The 16,721-nt window shown below is 39.7% G+C and overlaps 1 protein-coding gene across 3 annotated transcripts in view; it reads left to right on the top strand.

Annotated features, from left to right (window-relative positions):
* LOC112110903 (cadherin-10) overlaps positions 1 to 16,721 on the top strand; it is a 101,904-nt gene that overhangs the window by 79,414 nt on the left and 5,769 nt on the right. For all 3 annotated transcript variants that reach the window (XM_029912605.1, XM_029912603.1, XM_026656557.1), the window contains 3 exons: positions 1,041 to 1,162; positions 6,027 to 6,135; positions 9,017 to 9,268. In XM_029912605.1, the coding sequence (XP_029768465.1) occupies positions 1,041 to 1,162; positions 6,027 to 6,135; positions 9,017 to 9,268 (483 nt within the window). The remainder of the gene's footprint in view (positions 1 to 1,040; positions 1,163 to 6,026; positions 6,136 to 9,016; positions 9,269 to 16,721) is intronic.

Below are 16,721 nucleotides of genomic sequence, written 5' to 3'. Positions count from 1 at the left end.
CAGCGGCGGGCTGAGCGGGGGCCGGTGGCCGGGACCTCAGACCGGCAGCAGGCTGAGCAGCTCAGTCCACTGCCGGTCTGAGGTCCCGGCCGCGGGCACCACTCAGCCCGCTGCCAGCCTGGGGTTCCATTAACCCAGACCGGCGGCGGGCTGAGCAGGGCCAGTGGCCGGGACCCCAGACCATCAGCGGGCTGGTCTGGGCTTCTGTCCACCAGCTCCTGCCAGCCGGGATCCCGGCTGCCGGCCCCCCTCAGCCCGCTACCAGCCTGGGGGGTCTGCTCACCCAGACTGGCAGGAGGCTGAGCGGGGCCGGCGGCTGGGACCCCAACTGGCAAGGGGCCGGCAGCCGGAACCCCAGACCAGCAGCAGGCTGAGTGCTGCCAGAACCCCAGACCGGCAGTGGACAGAGCCACTCAGCCCCCCACCCAGCCCGCTGCCGGCTGAGTGAATGGAACCCCACGCCCAGCCCGCCGCCGCGTGCCATCAAAAATCGGCTCGCGTGCCACCTTTGGTCTACTGATTTATAAAAGGGGAAGTGAAAGGAAAATCACATACTGAGAATATCCTTTTAGAATATGTTTGTCGCCAACCACTGACAGCTCCTCAGTGTAAAACAAATTCGATAACATCCATTGCATTTTGTTTTAAAAAACAAACTTCCAGGAGAACAATACTCTTGAGCCCAACAAAAACAACAATTGTCATTTGATTATACTAATAGAGATACTTTTTACATATTACATTTGCTTATTTCATTAACAGAAGTAGTGTTTATCTTCATGTAAACAGCCTAATTGCGCACTAGATACCAGTAAATGAATTTGTTTTTGGCACTAAGCAAAATCTGTTCTGAACACTGACGTAGCCTGATCCTTACCTAGTATGAGTCCAGGGAGCTATGCCAAATTACACCAGCTGAGGATCTGACCTTGAATGCTGAGCCCTGGAAGAATTTTAAAGAAAACAAACTTTTTTTTTTTTTTTTTTAAATGAGAGCAAGAAATCACTTCTTTCTGTTTTCATTTCTTTTCTTTTGGCAGACAATCCCAAAGATACCACTCGTGTTTCTGTTTATGTTCGAATTTTGGATGTTAATGACAACGCCCCGCAGTTTGCCGTATTCTATGATACTTTTGTATGTGAAAATGCAAGAGCTGGACAGGTATGCTTTCTGTAAATACTTTAAGCTATTTGGTTTTACTATGGCACTCAGTTTTAGGCCATACTTTAAAAATGCTCGAGAGAGCATGCTGCTTGAGAAAGAGTGCTTCTAGTACAGTTTATGAAACAAAATGAAGGAAAAGAATGGCTGTCAGTAAATCAGTCTTTAGACCTCCACAATAATACTTTACAATTGCGCCAGCATGTAAATTAACAAATTACTTTTCTTTACTTTTACAGAAATGGCTTTCTACAGGAGCTCTGTTAATTTTACTCTTAAGCTTTTGCATCCGTGGATCTGTTTTTGTTTTGTTGCTTTAGATGCCTAAGCATATAGGTCTGAAAGATGTGTTCTTAATTGGTTTCAGTGTTATCTTCCCAGAAGAAAGCAACATGCTATAAATAATTGGTAATCAAATTAGATGTATTTTTTTTTCAAAAAGAGGTCCATACTATGGAGCTCAATTGTACTTTGAATTAATATTTATCAGGTTTAGAAACAGCAATGTCACACTTACATTTTTATGCAAATGACAGTTTATCTCCCAAACATTTTCTGTGGGTGAATCAAACAAAAACATAAAAGATGTTAATATCTGAACTGGTAACATATTATTTTGTTTGGCTTTTATAGAAACCAAACAAAATAATACAGAAAAATATATTTGATTAAAGTGAAACGACTCTGCTGCTGAATGTCTAGTTCCTACTAGGCAGCTATCCATTAGGGCTGTTGGAAACCCATCAGTTTCCATATTACTGTATTGTGTGTTCCACAGCACATTAATCCAAGAATAAAAAATGCCCTCAAAAGTGGCATCAGTGGTAACAGATTGGCATGTACGCATCACAGTACTGTTGAAGAGAGTATGGAGGAGGAATGCAGACTTATCTGAAAATAGTTAATTTCTTGGATGCCTTTATTGCCAGATGGCTATCCCATTTTATTTATTTTTCTGATTGGTTTTATAACTGTAAATTCACTGCTACTGACTATGGTTATGATACACACAACTTAATCTCTCTGGGTCATTGCTAATTTAATTCTGTCCTCTTGTATATTAGTTCCTCCTTTTTTTGTGACCATAATTACAGATGACATATAGTCAAATTTAGACCTCACTGAATAGTCTTCCCCACTGATAAGTGACCACTGTTTATCAAAAAATGTTCAGCCCCATGCTAGAATATGGTATTTTATGTAGTTAGGTATTTAATTTCTTTATATGTTTAAGCTGTGACATAATGTTGACTGGCTTCTTGAAATCTAATATATTGAATAAGAGAATTCAATATATTAATATGTGAGCTATTGTGATAGCATCTAACATATGCTCAACATTTTCCAAACCTACTGAAAAACCCCAAAGAGCTTACACTATAAATTCAAAAGACAGACAAAGGCATAGACAAACACCATAGAAACATAATGTATAAGTACGAGATGATGCTGAGTAGGAGTCTTGATTGTTTTCCTCCTCTTCCGAATCATCCTTGCTCCACTCCTCCAACTTCCCCTTTATCCTCCAGTCTCCAACTACCCTGTACTCCCCACCCTATAATCAGAGAGACAAACAGACCTACAGCCAGTTAGATGGTGTGCATGCCAAGGGAAGCATGGAATTACAGTTGTCCTGTGACATTCTGGAGGTGGGGCAGCCTAAACAGCCTTTCACCTGCCCACAGGCTGGAAAGGATCCCTACCACTTCTTTCCTCTGTGAAGGAGGGCTGCGTTCAGCAGAGAAATCATTGGGTTAGGGCAAATACAGCCAAATCTGTTCCAGATATTGATTGCTGTCTTGCCACTTTTTCTTTCCATTGAGAGAGGACAGGCTGCTTCTTCCAGCATGGTCCTCAGAGCAGGGTTTAGGAGCCCTCATGGCCTTACTTGCACAGAGTCTTGAGTAGCTGTTGAATCACTAACTATGATGGAGACTTTTAAATTTGGTTTTCACAATCAGGGCTCAATAAATCAAAACTGCTTGTCAGTTATTAGACTCTCCTTTACCAGATCTATACAGACTCCCTTATCCTGTGTGCAAATATTATACCTGAAAAACATATGCATCTAATTGGCTAATTCATGGATTTTTCGTCACTAAACTTCATCAAGTATGTTTTGGGATTTTTTTTAGTTGTTGGTTCTCTCTTCTGACTGTCTTAATTTATTGCAGATTATAAAGAATTAGTAGAAAAGACCCAGTGTTTGTTAAACTCTGTAGTGCATTTCATCCAGATCCAGACATGTATATCTTTTTTGTTTTATCAAATATAGTTTTACCATCTATTTGTTTATCCTTTGCTCTTGGCATCTGCAAGTATCATATCCAACAGTTTCCCTGATTAGAATTCTCCGATGTCCTTGTTATCATTAGACTTTTTATTATAAGCTAAATTCAAATAGATTTATTTAAAAATTCACAGTCCTCACCTTTTCAAGTTGTAGCAATTTTATTTTCTGCCATTATTCTTCTTTTCTGGATGTATTTATAGGACACTCTTATTGCCGCCTTTGATTCCTTAGTAGCATGATATCTTTGCTTTTTTTCTGTCATTATTTCTCAGTGATTCATTCACTCAAACATCTTTCTTATTAATCTCTCATCTCTTCCAATTATTTCTTACTTTAGTTCCTTCTGTGGCCTTCCTTTCTATTTATATCTCCCATGTGTTTTAAGTTGTAATGAGATAGACTTTCTTCTTTCAGTATTGTGTTTTTTACAGCTCTCCAAGCCTTACTCTATTTTGCTTCCAGATAGTCATGCAACTCATGCCACACTAATGTACTGTTTGCTATGCATAAAGTGTGATGGGGTATGTAAATCACGTGTTAGGATTACCCTGAGTAGAACACAGATACACAGGAATCTGCACACCAGATTTTAGATCAGTGGTCCATTTACTCCGGTACAGTGGTCAGTACCAGGAAGATTTAAGGAACACTGCAGTGAACTATTTTGGAATAAATTGCCCACAAGGGAAGTTTCTTCCTAATACTGATCAGCTAGTGGCTGGCTTATGTACTGAAATGGTCTATACCAGTGCTTCTCAAAGTCGGGCCGCCGCTTGTTCAGGGAAAGCCCCTGGCGGTCCGGGCCGGTTTGTTTACCTTCCGCGTCTGCAGGTTTGGTCGATCGCGGCTCACACTAGCCGCAGTTCACCGCTCCAGGCCAATGAGGGCTGCGGGAAGCGGCATGGGCCGAGGGATGTACTCTGCAGTTTGGAAGGACTGGAGGAGAGAAGTGGGGAGTTAGATGAATGTTTGGAAGGCCACAGAGAGGAGGTTGCCATTGCTGAGGCAAAGGATGATATTACTTTACAAGTGTTTTAATGGTAGGAATGAAGAAAACAGATGCATTTTGGAAATTCTAGAGAGACAAAGAAAGCAGGATTTAGCATGTCACAGGAGAGATGTCAAAAATGACAGGTAGATTGCAGACTTGTGGAGCAGGTCAGATTGTATAGCTGACAACAGTAATGGAGCCGGGAGGATATGTAGGAGGATTCTAGAAGAAACTTCAGTTTTTGACAAGTTGAGCTTGAGTAGACAATGGAACATTGAAGGCGAGATGTCAGTCAGTGGAGAGGTAGTTCTGGTAACCATCAGCATAGGGTAGTAACTGAGGCTATGTGACTGGAAGTCACCCTGGGATGAAGCAGCAAAGATCTGAGGTTTACATCTAAGAGATGGCACTTGCCATAGCTAACGACCAGTAAGTTTCAATGACAAACTACACTGGTTCACTGCATACTTAAATAGAAGAATGGCAGGGAATCACCACTACTTCCTGCAATGCCTACAACAGGCTTTCTTTGGAACTCTGCAACCCAAGTACTCTGATGCAGCCTAAGTTATGAGATCTACCCAGGATCTCAGATCCCAGCTAGGGGTGATAAAGGTGTATGTGTTTTAGCATTTTGAATAGAATGTTTGAGAGTCATGGTAAACAATTTTCCCCCTCATAAACTCTTAATTTACATGATTTTCTGTGCTGAGAAATGGACAAATGAATTTCATTACAAATTTAGAAGTTTCAAAGTGGTTTCCGTTTTGCAGTGTTTGACATTAAACAGTTTTTGTTTCCCCCATCTTCTACCTTTTTGCCACTGAGTGCAATCAAATTAAAGTTCAAGGGTTTTTCATTTAACCCCTCTTCCTCTTGCAACTTCCTCAGATTTGGAAGAGTTACAGTGGCAGAGTTAGTGTTGCATTTTTGCTTTTGTCAACCTAACTTTTCCAAAGTTGAAGAAGTGTTGAAAAGTTAGAGTAGGGGGAAAAAAGGAGATAATGAAAAAAAAATTACATTCAATGTGGTGGGAGGAGGAAATTAAAACGTTCATATTATTTCAGTTTTCAAACATTTAAATGAAATACAAATTTCAGTTTGAACTGTAATGAATATTTTTGTTTTGAAACTGATATTTTCCTGTGAAAGATTTTGGCCAGTTCTTTGTATATGTTTTAAGTGTATTAATTTAATCTGAATTGTTATTGTATATACTTGCTAAAAATATATAGTGAAACGTGTAAGGGGCAAAGGTAGGTAGCGGTTCAAAATATTATGGGGAGGTGGTTGTTTTGATTTTATAAATACTGGGTTTAAACTTTGCTTTGCAGTGTTTGGAATCCAAACTCTGGACCAATGAGCTAGGTTACTTACTACTTTATTTTTTGCACTTCATCAGGAAAAGAAGCAGCATATATGATGAAAGGTACATTTGATCAGTTATCATATTAGATGGTATTATTTATACCATAGTTTGTTTTATAAATATGGATTTTTTTTAAACTGGCACTGTTCCTTGAAGTAACCAGATAACTGTATCACAATGCCTGCTTATTTTTGATTTTCCTTGTCTGCAGCTAATACAGACCATAAGTGCAGTAGACAAAGACGACCCCCTTGGAGGACAAAAATTTTTCTTCAGTTTAGCTGCTGTTAACCCAAACTTTACTGTTCAAGATAATGAAGGTAAAATACAGAGCTTGCCCATGGTATAAGATTTAGCTTTCATTCCTAACATATTACAGGTATTTTTCTGAAACATTTGAACTTGTGTTTGCAAAAGTTAAGACCTGTTAACTGGAAGAAAGGACTGGGCCTTCACAGGCCACTGAACCTCATACAGATAGCAGACAAAATTAATGTTACTACTGTGGAGTTGCCTATAACCTTACTGTGCTTATGACCCTTTCTTCTTGCCCATGGCAACACTTATGGGATATATGATGGAAAATTGGGTATCAACAATCTGATGGAAATAATTTCCTAAAAGAAGAGTAAAGCTTTAAATATTTTACAAACCCAAAATGTAAGCTTACGTTGAAGTAAATCTGGATCAAGATTTCAGTTGCATTTGGTGGCTTTACATGTTTTTAAAACATGGTGATTTTGTCATCTTTTGGTTTGAGGATTGTTACAAACTGAACCTCAAGAAACCATCAGGAGAGTCATGTTAACCCGCACTGTATCTAAAACTAGAAAGAAGTTCAGACTGTGAATCAAGACTGCTGAGTCTTCATCAGCTCTTATGTATTTATATTATTAAAACAGTTTCCCAAATGGGGACACAACATTTGGTTTTACCTCTAGAAGATGGTGGTGCTTAGCAACCCCAATCATAGAGCAGGGACCCACAGTGATAGACTCTGTACAGACAGACCCTGCCTCCAGAAGCTTACAATCTAATTAGAAGAGATATGGGAGCACAAGGAGCAATGAGACAGGTCTGAAGATATCAGACTTTGAAGTCTGAATGCTACAACTTCAGGCTTTTAAAACGGCCTTGAAGACTAGCTGCACAATTGCCATTGAAATTCATGGGAATTGGGTGTCTAAATCCACTAGGTGATTTTGAAAATAGCACTGAAACCTGATATCTGGGGGTCTTTCTAAGGCAAGGAACAGCATTTTCCCTTTTTGGGTAGTTAGGAATCTTCTCCATTTTGATCGTATCAAATTGTGTGTCCCTTGGGTCACAGGACATTGGACCTTAAACTGTATGAAGCTGCTCAGGCGTCTGGAATGTTTAAGTAGTCCCAGTAGCAATGGATTAGTGGGGAGTAGATGAGGAAGTTGAAGGGTCATGATAAATGCTCTCTGTGACATGGATATAACCACTACATGTAGTCTACAGATACATTTAGTACACCATAACCAAAATATAAATTCACTGAAGTTATATAAAGGACACAGGCCTGTAATCACTGGAGGTTTACTTCATCCATGCACATTCAAAACCAAATGGCATTGATCTGTTCTCATCATTAAGCCCCTTATCTGGAAATAAATGAATTAATGTATGCTATGTAGAGGTAAGCCATAAATGGGAAATGGTAGAGTCTCAACTCAGAAGATAGTTTGGAGGTAGGTAAATGCCTACTGTCCCCAGAAGATTGTCAGCTGTCCTCGACCTGCAGAAGATTTCACTTTATATAATCTTAATTCACCTAGTCATCTTTAGTTTAAACTCACAGAATCCTAGACTCAAAAGAAAAGAAAAATCGTTCTAGGCTTAGTAAGCCTCCACAGCCTCCTGCACCCCCCGGCACCACCACTGAGAAAAGTTCCTCTGCCTATGTACAAACAATGGAGAGTCTGTAACAACTGGTGAAGGGGGAGCAACAGAGAATAACATAAGAACAGGATCTAAATAAAACATCAAATTAGTTTGGGTTGTGGGTCAGAGGCAGTGTATAGCAGAGGCTAAGCTAATGCCTGATTTTTTGAGGAGGGAGTGCAATGAGGGGAGAATGGGAGCAGAGGAAGCTTGACCAAAGGGACTCGCTTCTTAGTCTTCTGTCTTTGCTCCTTTGTAAAGCTGAATGAGGCTGATGACTCCAAGTGGATAGCCACTTTGGGTTTCTTTTTGTTCATTTGTCTTTTTTTTTTTCTGACTGTTGCCGGAAAAGCTTTTAGGAGTGTGTCTTTTGTTGGGGAAATGGGACATGAGCACTCATCCATAGTCTGTTTGGCTTGTGTTAGAATTATGAAATCAGCCAGCATAAAAAGATCTGAAACCAGGGTGACATCAGATGGGAGGAGCTGTAAAGGAACATTCTAGAATGCATACAATAGAATGTTCTTCACTTCTCTCAGCCTTCTAGCTCAAACCAAGTGCAATATTTTAATAGAGGATATATCCTGGGGAATAGATCCGGCCTATGCAGAGGATGGGCTCTAAGAAAATATATCTTATCCATTTCTAATGATATTCTACACTTTTTGTAGATGGGTTTCACTCATTAACTTCAACGGGAAGTCAGCTGGCAGTACAGATAATGCTTATCTAGCAGAGACTGACAATTCTGATCAAAGAGGAAACATTTGCCCTTATTTCTTGTTTTTGTATTTTTGTCCTGTATTAGTAGAAAGAGCAGCAGCCCTCCTGGCATCTCTGACTTGCAGGGAGGCTATTTGCACAGCATTTAATGCTACTGTTTACACTACAGATTAATAAGAGCATGATAAGACTGTACTACTTGGCACATATACAGTATCTGGAGTACATTCTCGTGTCTAAACTGCTTAGGAATACAGTATTGCATTTTGATCTTCTGAATGCCTGTGTTAATCACTCTTCCAATCACATTTCAGCTTGAGATACTGAGGAATACAATGCATTGGGCAACAGCAGGTTGAGGGGAAGAGAGAGGCAAAGCAGCCTTTTGGTCAAGTTGAAATGCCAGTAGAAAAAAGCCTGATCTCAGATGTTAAGGAAGCACGCTTTCCAAAATAACATAGTGAACCAAAAACTCTGATAAAAAATGTTATATTATATTATATAGACTATGAATTTTATAGTTATATATTACACATTAGTAATATATAAACATATTTTTAACTGATATAGATAACACTGCCAGAATTTTGACGAGAAGAAATGGCTTCAGTAGACATGAAATAAGCACCTATTTCCTGCCAGTGGTGATATCGGACAATGACTACCCAATCCAGAGTAGCACTGGCACTCTGACCATTCGAGTGTGCACCTGCGACAACCGTGGTAACATGCAGTCGTGTAATGCTGAGGCCTTGCTCCTTCCTGCTGGCCTGAGCACTGGTGCTCTAATTGCTATTCTTCTCTGCATCATTATACTTCTAGGTAAGTTATAGAAAAATGCATCTTTTCCCAAAGGAACGAATACTTCAGAGATACAGAGGCCTGACCAATTGCAAGCTACGTAGTTTTGAAATATTAGCGATTGTGTTTTGTGATGCAAGATTCAAAACTACTGTAATACAGTGGAAACAGTTTATGCTATGATGAACTCAGATGTAGTAAAACATCTAGGTGACTAAGAATGAAAAATCTCAGGTTGTTCAATTGTTTCAACAAATTTCAGTATGCAAATGGCAGTACCTATATACTTACAGTGAAGTTGTTCCCTTAAAAATGGCTAAGAGGGTTAAACTACATAGCAAAGTCAAATCATTGAACTGGGACTTCAGTTTTTGGCATTTACTGGCAGAGAATTGTAAAATGTACGTTTAAGCAGATAAATAATTTGAGATACTTTTACCCCTTTACGCATGTGAAACCATTATCTATACCACTTTCTAATAGGAAATGTACTAGAAATGGTTGTGAGAGCCAAGCAAACTGATCAATATTTTTCATCTTAAGTTCACGTAGTGATTCACCCTTCTTAGGGAAGCAGTGTTCCTTTCTCTATGAACTGGTGGAGTCTACCCCCTGAAACCAGTAGATCTTGTGAGAACTAAATGGAGGCCAGGACACTCCTCAAGTACTTTATTTCCAAAGGGATGAAGTAAAGGTGACAATTTCAGTGTGTGTTCCATGAGAACACACACAAAAAGCCTGGCCCATGACCAATGTTATTTTATGTAAACTTTATTTACTTTGCCTTGGAATGCCTCAAAATACTTAATATGCTTATGATGCTAACATTTCAAATATTAAAATACGTGTCTGGTTTGTTGTATTGATAATAGATGTACCTCTTTTTAGTTCTCTCATGCACATGAAAAAAAGCTCAGGGAATGTTCTGTAAAGGGCCAGATTTTGCCCTTAACACTGGTAAATCCAGAGTAACTTTCACTGATTCAGTTCAGTGCAATAGGTTAGAGCCTGATCCCCTGCTATCATGCGGTACATGGAATTTGTTTGTACAGACTTTTAGTCCTCAAATAAGAAAATTACATTTAATGTTATCTTCTATCATGCATTTCATAAGTCTTTCCCTTTCTTATATAGTGAGCTTTAGTTCAAGTGATCCTTTACTGGGCCATAGGAGAAACCTGATTTAATGTGTCTTTAACATTGAGTCACACCATAATTTTGTGTCTTATGAACTGAAGAGTAAATTATTCTTTGTAGTGATATTGCAGTGTTTTCGGAAACCTAAATGTCCTAAATTTTAAATTTGAACTTTTATGTCTCCTGTGGAGTATAGGGGAGTGAACGAATTTTGGAAAACTAGAAACCTTAGTCTGAAAGTAGAAATACCTTACGATAGTTTGACTTATCAGTGTAATTATGTTACAAATGGAAAAAAGAAGCTCAGCTGATGCCTTAGTAATAATAAAGGACAGGTATTTTTAGGAACATACAAGATCACCACAGGGGTTTGTCTTATGCAAAATTGCCCAATATAATGTTGAAATATTTTTTCAGAAGCCAATTTGGTGAATTGATGTAACTAGCTTGGAGGAGGAGGGAGTTGTCTATTATTTTATATTAATATCAGATGCACCTCAGTTTATCTACTTGATATTATCCTGCCTGACTATATGGAATTAAATCAAACAAGGCTGTTAAGAGGAAAACAAAACAATGACAAAGATAAGTTGCCACCAGAAAGAATACCGAGGTCCTTAAGGAAAGAGCAGGGGAAGCTATTCATTGGGAAATCTATCTGGCTCCAATTAGGCTAAAAGGTTAAGAGAAAACTGCAGGGCAGTCTATCTCTCCCATCTCAGAGATGGAGGCAGCTGGGCTAAGTGGAAACTGCCAAGGAAAGAGTAAAGTTTAGGTGACAAAGATGTATACACACACTTGTTTAAACCCTTCTCCTTGCTAGTTATGTATCTTTTATTGAATAGGAGAATAATTTTTTTTAGGGCTGTCAAGCGATTAAAAAAATTAATCGTGATTAATTGCACTGTTAAAGAATAATAGAATACAATTTATTTAAATATTTTGGACGTTTTCTACATTTTCAAATATATTGATTTCAATTACCACACAGAATACAAAGTGTACAGTGCTCACTTTATGTTATTATTTTTTATTACAAATATTTGCATAGTAAAAAACAAAAGTAGTAGTATTTTTCAATTCACCTATTAAAGAGATTGCACAACATCATTTGCATCATTGAACTTAAAAATGTAGAATTATGTTAAAAAAAAACTTCACCCAAGTATAAAACAATGTAAAACTTTAGAACCTACAAGTCCACTCAGTCCAACTTGTTCAACCAATCGCTCAGACAAACAAGTTTGTTTACATTTGCAGGAGATAATGCTGCCTCTTGTTTACAATGTCACCTGAAAAAGAGACAACAGGTGTTTGCATGGCACTGTTGTAGCTGGTGTCGCAAGATATTTACGTGCCAGATGCACTAAAGATTCATGTGTCCCTTCATGCTTCAACCACCATTACAGAGGACATGCCTCCGTGCCAATGACGGGTTCTGCTCGATAACAATCCAAAGCAGTGCGGACCAACGCAAATTCATTTTCATCATCTGAGTCAGATGCCTCTAGCAGACGGTTGATTTTCTTTTTTGGTGGTTCGGTTCTGCAGTTTCCGCATCAGAGTGTTGCTCTTTTAAGGCTTCTGAAAGCATGTTCCACACCTTGCCCCTCTCAGATTTTGGACGGCACTTCAGATTCTTAAACCTTGGGTCGAGTGCTGTAGCTATCTTTCAAAATCTCACATTGGTACCTTCTTTGCGTTTTGTCAAATTTGCAGTGAAAGTGTTCTTAAAATGAACAACATTTGCTGGGTCATCATCTGACACTGCTATAACATGAAATATATGGCAAAATGCGGGTAAAACACAGAGCAGGAGAAATATAATTCTCCCCCAAGGAGTTCAGTCACAAATTTAATTAACACATTTTTTTTAATGAGCGTCATCAGCATGAAAGCATGTCCTCTGGAATGGTGGCTGAAGCAGGAAGGAGCATACGAATGTGTAGCATATCTAGCAAGTAAATACCTTGCAATGCTGGCTACAAAAGTGCCATGCAAACACCTGTTCTCACTTTCAGGTGACATTGTAAATAAGAAGCGGGCAGCGTTATGTCCGGTAAATGTAAACAAACTTGTTTGTCTTAGCGATTGGCTGAACAAGCAGTAGGACTGAGTGTACTTGTAGGTTCAAAGTTTTACATTGTTTTGGTTTTTTGAGTGCAGTTATGTAACAAAAAAAAATCTACATTTGTAAGTTGCAATTTCTTTATTGTGAAAGTGCACTACAGTACTTGAAGGAGGTGAATTGAAAAATACAATTTCTTTTATCATTTTTACAGTGCAAATATTTGTAATAAAAATAATAATATAAAGTGAGCACTGTACACTTTGTATTGTGTGTTATAATTGAAATCAATATATTTGAAAATTTCAGTTGGTAGACTATTGTTTTAAAAGTGCAATTAATCGTGATTAATTTTTTGAGCTAATCGCATGAGTTAACTGTGATTAATTGACAGCCCTACTTTTTTATTGAAGAAGCTCTTTTTGAGTCACTTTTGGAGGCATGCCACTAGCAGCTTATTAAAGGCAAATTTCTTACAGATGCCAACAAACACAGTTGGGCCTGTAGTGTTAAAACATTTGGAAAGAGGGGCACTGCCATTTGAGGAGTGCATTCGAGAGGGGCTGCAAAGATGGGAATAGGGATGCCCCAGTCGAAAGAGGGGCAAGCCGTGAAGTTAGCCAGTCTGGGGAAAAGTGCCCATGGACAGATTGGAGGATGTGACTCACTCCTGAATATGACAGTAGCCATTTCTTCTCTAAAAAAAGAAAGGGTTCATTAGATTGTTCTTATGTGTGTTAATGTTTAGATTTCTTTTTTGCAGGGCGATAAACAACATTTCCAGGTTCAGCCTATTTCTAATTATATGTAGGCATATGATTGGCCACTCAATTGATCTGCATTAGGCAGAACACTGAATTTCAGTGGTTATCTTCATAGAATCACAGAAGATTAGGGTTGGAAAGGACCTCAGGTGGTCATCTAGTCCAACCCCCTGCTCAAATCAGGACCAAACCCAACTAAAACATCCCAGCCAGGGCTCTGTCAAGCTGGGCCTTAAAAACAGTCCACCTCCCTAGGTAATCCATTCCAGTGCTTTACCACCCACCTAGTGAAATAGTTTTTTCCTAATATCCAACCTAGACCTCCTCAACTGCAACTTGAGACCATTGCTCCTTGTTCTGTCATCTGCCACCACTTTGAACAGCCTAGCTCCATCCTCTTTGGAAACCCCCCTCACTCTTCTCTTCTGCAGACTAAATAAGCCCAGTTCTCCCAGCCTTTCCTCATAACTCATGTGCTCCAGCCCCCTAATCATTTCCATTGCCCTCTGCTGGACTCTCTCCAATTTGTCCACCTCCTTTCTGTAGTGGAGGGCCCAAAACTGGACACAATACTCCAGATGTGGCCTCACCAGTGCCGAATAGAGGGGAATAATCACTTCCCTCAATCTGCTGGCAATGATCCTACTAATGCAGCCCAATATGCCATTAGCCTTCTTGGCAACAAGGGCACACTGTTGACATATATCCAGCTTCTCGTCCACCATAATCCCCAGGTTCTTTTCTGCAGAACTGCCAGTCGGCCCTGATCCTCTAACAGTGCATGGGATTCTTCTGTCCTAAGTGCAGGACTCTGCACTTGTCCTTGTTGAACCTCATCAGATTTCTTTTGGCCCAATCCTCCAATTTGTCTAGGTCACTTTGGACCCTATCCCTACCCTCCAGCGTATCTACCTCTGCCCCCCAGCTTAGTGTCATCCGCAAACTTGCTGAGGGTGCAATCCATCCCATCTTCCAGATCATTAATGAAAATATTGAACAAAACCATCCCCAGGACACTAGGACACTCTGCTTGATACCGGCTGCCAACTAGACGTCGAGCCATTGATCACTACCTGTTGAGCCTGACGATCTAGCCAGCTTTTTCTCCACCTTATAGTCCATTCATCCATCCACACTTTAACTTGCTGGCAAGTATACTGTGGGAGACTGTATCAAAAGCTTTCCTAAAGTCAAGATATATCACGTCCACCACTTTCCCCATATCCACAGAGCCAGTTATCTCATTGTAAAAGGCCATCAGGTTGGTCAGGCATGACTTGCCCTTGGTGAATCCATGTTGACTGTTCCTGATCACCTTCTTCTTCTCCAAGTGCTTCAAAATGGATTCCTTGAGGACCCGCTCCATGATTTTTCCAGGGACTGAGGTGAGGCTGAATGGTCTGTAGTTCCCCAGATTCTCCTTCTTCCCTTTTTAAAAGTGGGCACTATATTTCCCTTTTTCCAATTGCCTGGGACATCACCATGAGTTTTCAAAGATAATGGCTAATGGCTCTGCAATCACATCAGCCAACTCCCTCATCACCCTCGGATGCATTAGATCTGGACAGGACTTGTGCATGTCCAGCTTTTCTAAATAGTCCTTAACCTGTTCTTTCACCACTGAGGGCTGCTCACCTCCTCCCCATAATATGCTGCCCAGTGCAGCAGTCTAGGAGCTGACCTTGTCTGTGAAGATGAAGGCAAGTTTCTCTGCTCTGCTTTTGTTTTCATTATGATTTCTAACTCCTCCCCAGATGGGTATCTAGTCAGGAGTCAGAAACTGATGTATGTTGTAACTCAGAAAAATAATTTTTACTCAACAAATCAGCTCCCTGACTTCATAGTGAGAGCTGCTTATTTTGACTAAAGTAAGTGTTTAGTCTTATTACTACTTAAGCACCTTCAGGTGTTTGAGAGCAGGACTTGGATTATACTCCTCCTTGTGCATCACCAGCAACAATGCACTGTCATGTTCCAATCAGTTACACTTGTGCAGACTCCCTGAAGTCACATGGGTTGCATAGGTGTAACTGAGGACACCATGGGCTGCAGTAATGGGTGTTCATTTGTGAGAATAAAACAACACAGCTTAGGTCTCATAGCCACAGATAAGTTTCCAGGTCTAGCAGGTTTTTGTTATTGCTGGTGGTGTTTGTTTTTTAAAGCTCTTTATAAATAAAAAGATGCTTTATTTGAAACTGCTGTCATGGGAGATGGCAAGCTCGCAATCACATGATGTCATTTTAGAGTCACTTTTCAGAGAACAGCCTCTCATTTGTAAGGAACACAAGCCACCTACGCTCGGGTCTTAGGGTGGGTAACCTGACTTTCCAGGGTCATTACCAATCTGCTGGTGAGGAGAGAAAAGTAGATTAGTTAAGATGTAGTGCATGGGTTGCAGTCCAGGACCTATGAAAAGAGCAGCTGTCGCAAGTTGTTCACTAAATTTAGATTCACGCTGATGGGTGCATTAGCATAGCTTTAAATTTACAGACTGGTTTTAAGATTCAAATTGGTGTCTAGGGCCAGCATCCCTGCTAAGTATTGCTGAAGAGGGGCAGGAGGGAAGGAACTAGTCCGGTCCCCCCATGGCAGCAATGGTCAGGAAGACAATTGATGATTTTAGTCTGTATGATAATCAAGGAAATAATTTTAAATACTTGATTCTTTACTTAACATTTCAATAAGGCTTTATATTATGTTGCTAGAGTTGTTCTTTATTTATTGGTATCATATTTTTGTTTGACATATGTGTAAGTTTGTGTGGCACATCACAAAAGCTGTTAGAGTTTAGAGTCAGAAATACTGTTACTTGCAGCACTAAACCTGATCCTGAGAGAAATTAATATGACCTTATTTCAAAGTTATTCATAGGACTACATCAGTAAACAAACATGCTTACTGATATGACCTTATTTCAAAGTTGACACAAAGAAACCATTAATGAATTGTAGTTTAGAATTCTCTGCAGTATGGCCATGCAAATTGCATATGTGCATGGTGTTGTGCTGTCTGGAGTGGCTCACAACTGTGAGTGCCTATCTCAGGGCAGACAGCCCAAGCTGGTGGTGTGTTCTATAATTAGATTTCACCAAACAATTATCAAAGGTGAACTCCTGGATCACTATACCAGTCTTACCATGGAGTCACAGACAGACTCTCCAGTCTATCTTGCCACCCATACAAACTGGACTTTATGATAAAAGGTCACAATCAAAATCACATCAGGTTGCTCCCAGTCCCGAGAGACCAGTCACTTACCCCAGATCAATTGGTACTCTAGATTTTTCATCAAAGATAACACTGGTAGTCAATTCTATAGTAAACTAACCAAAAGAAGAGAGAGTTAAGAGGTTAAAGCAGGTAAAATATATGTATAAGTGAGTCACAGTTTGTAATTCCAAATAGTGGCAGTGATGTAATAAATTGCTAATGTCCCAAAAGTCTTTTCAGGGTACCCAGATTATCTCTGGGGATCTCCACTTTGCATCTGGCATACTTCCTG

The sequence above is a fragment of the Terrapene carolina genome, unplaced genomic scaffold (assembly GCF_002925995.2).
Source record: "Terrapene carolina triunguis isolate 2854851 unplaced genomic scaffold, T_m_triunguis-2.0 Scaffold49, whole genome shotgun sequence".
NCBI lineage: Eukaryota > Metazoa > Chordata > Testudines > Emydidae > Terrapene > Terrapene triunguis.
The sequence above is the reverse complement of the archived record's forward strand: the minus strand, read 5'-3'. Positions and strand labels throughout refer to the sequence as shown.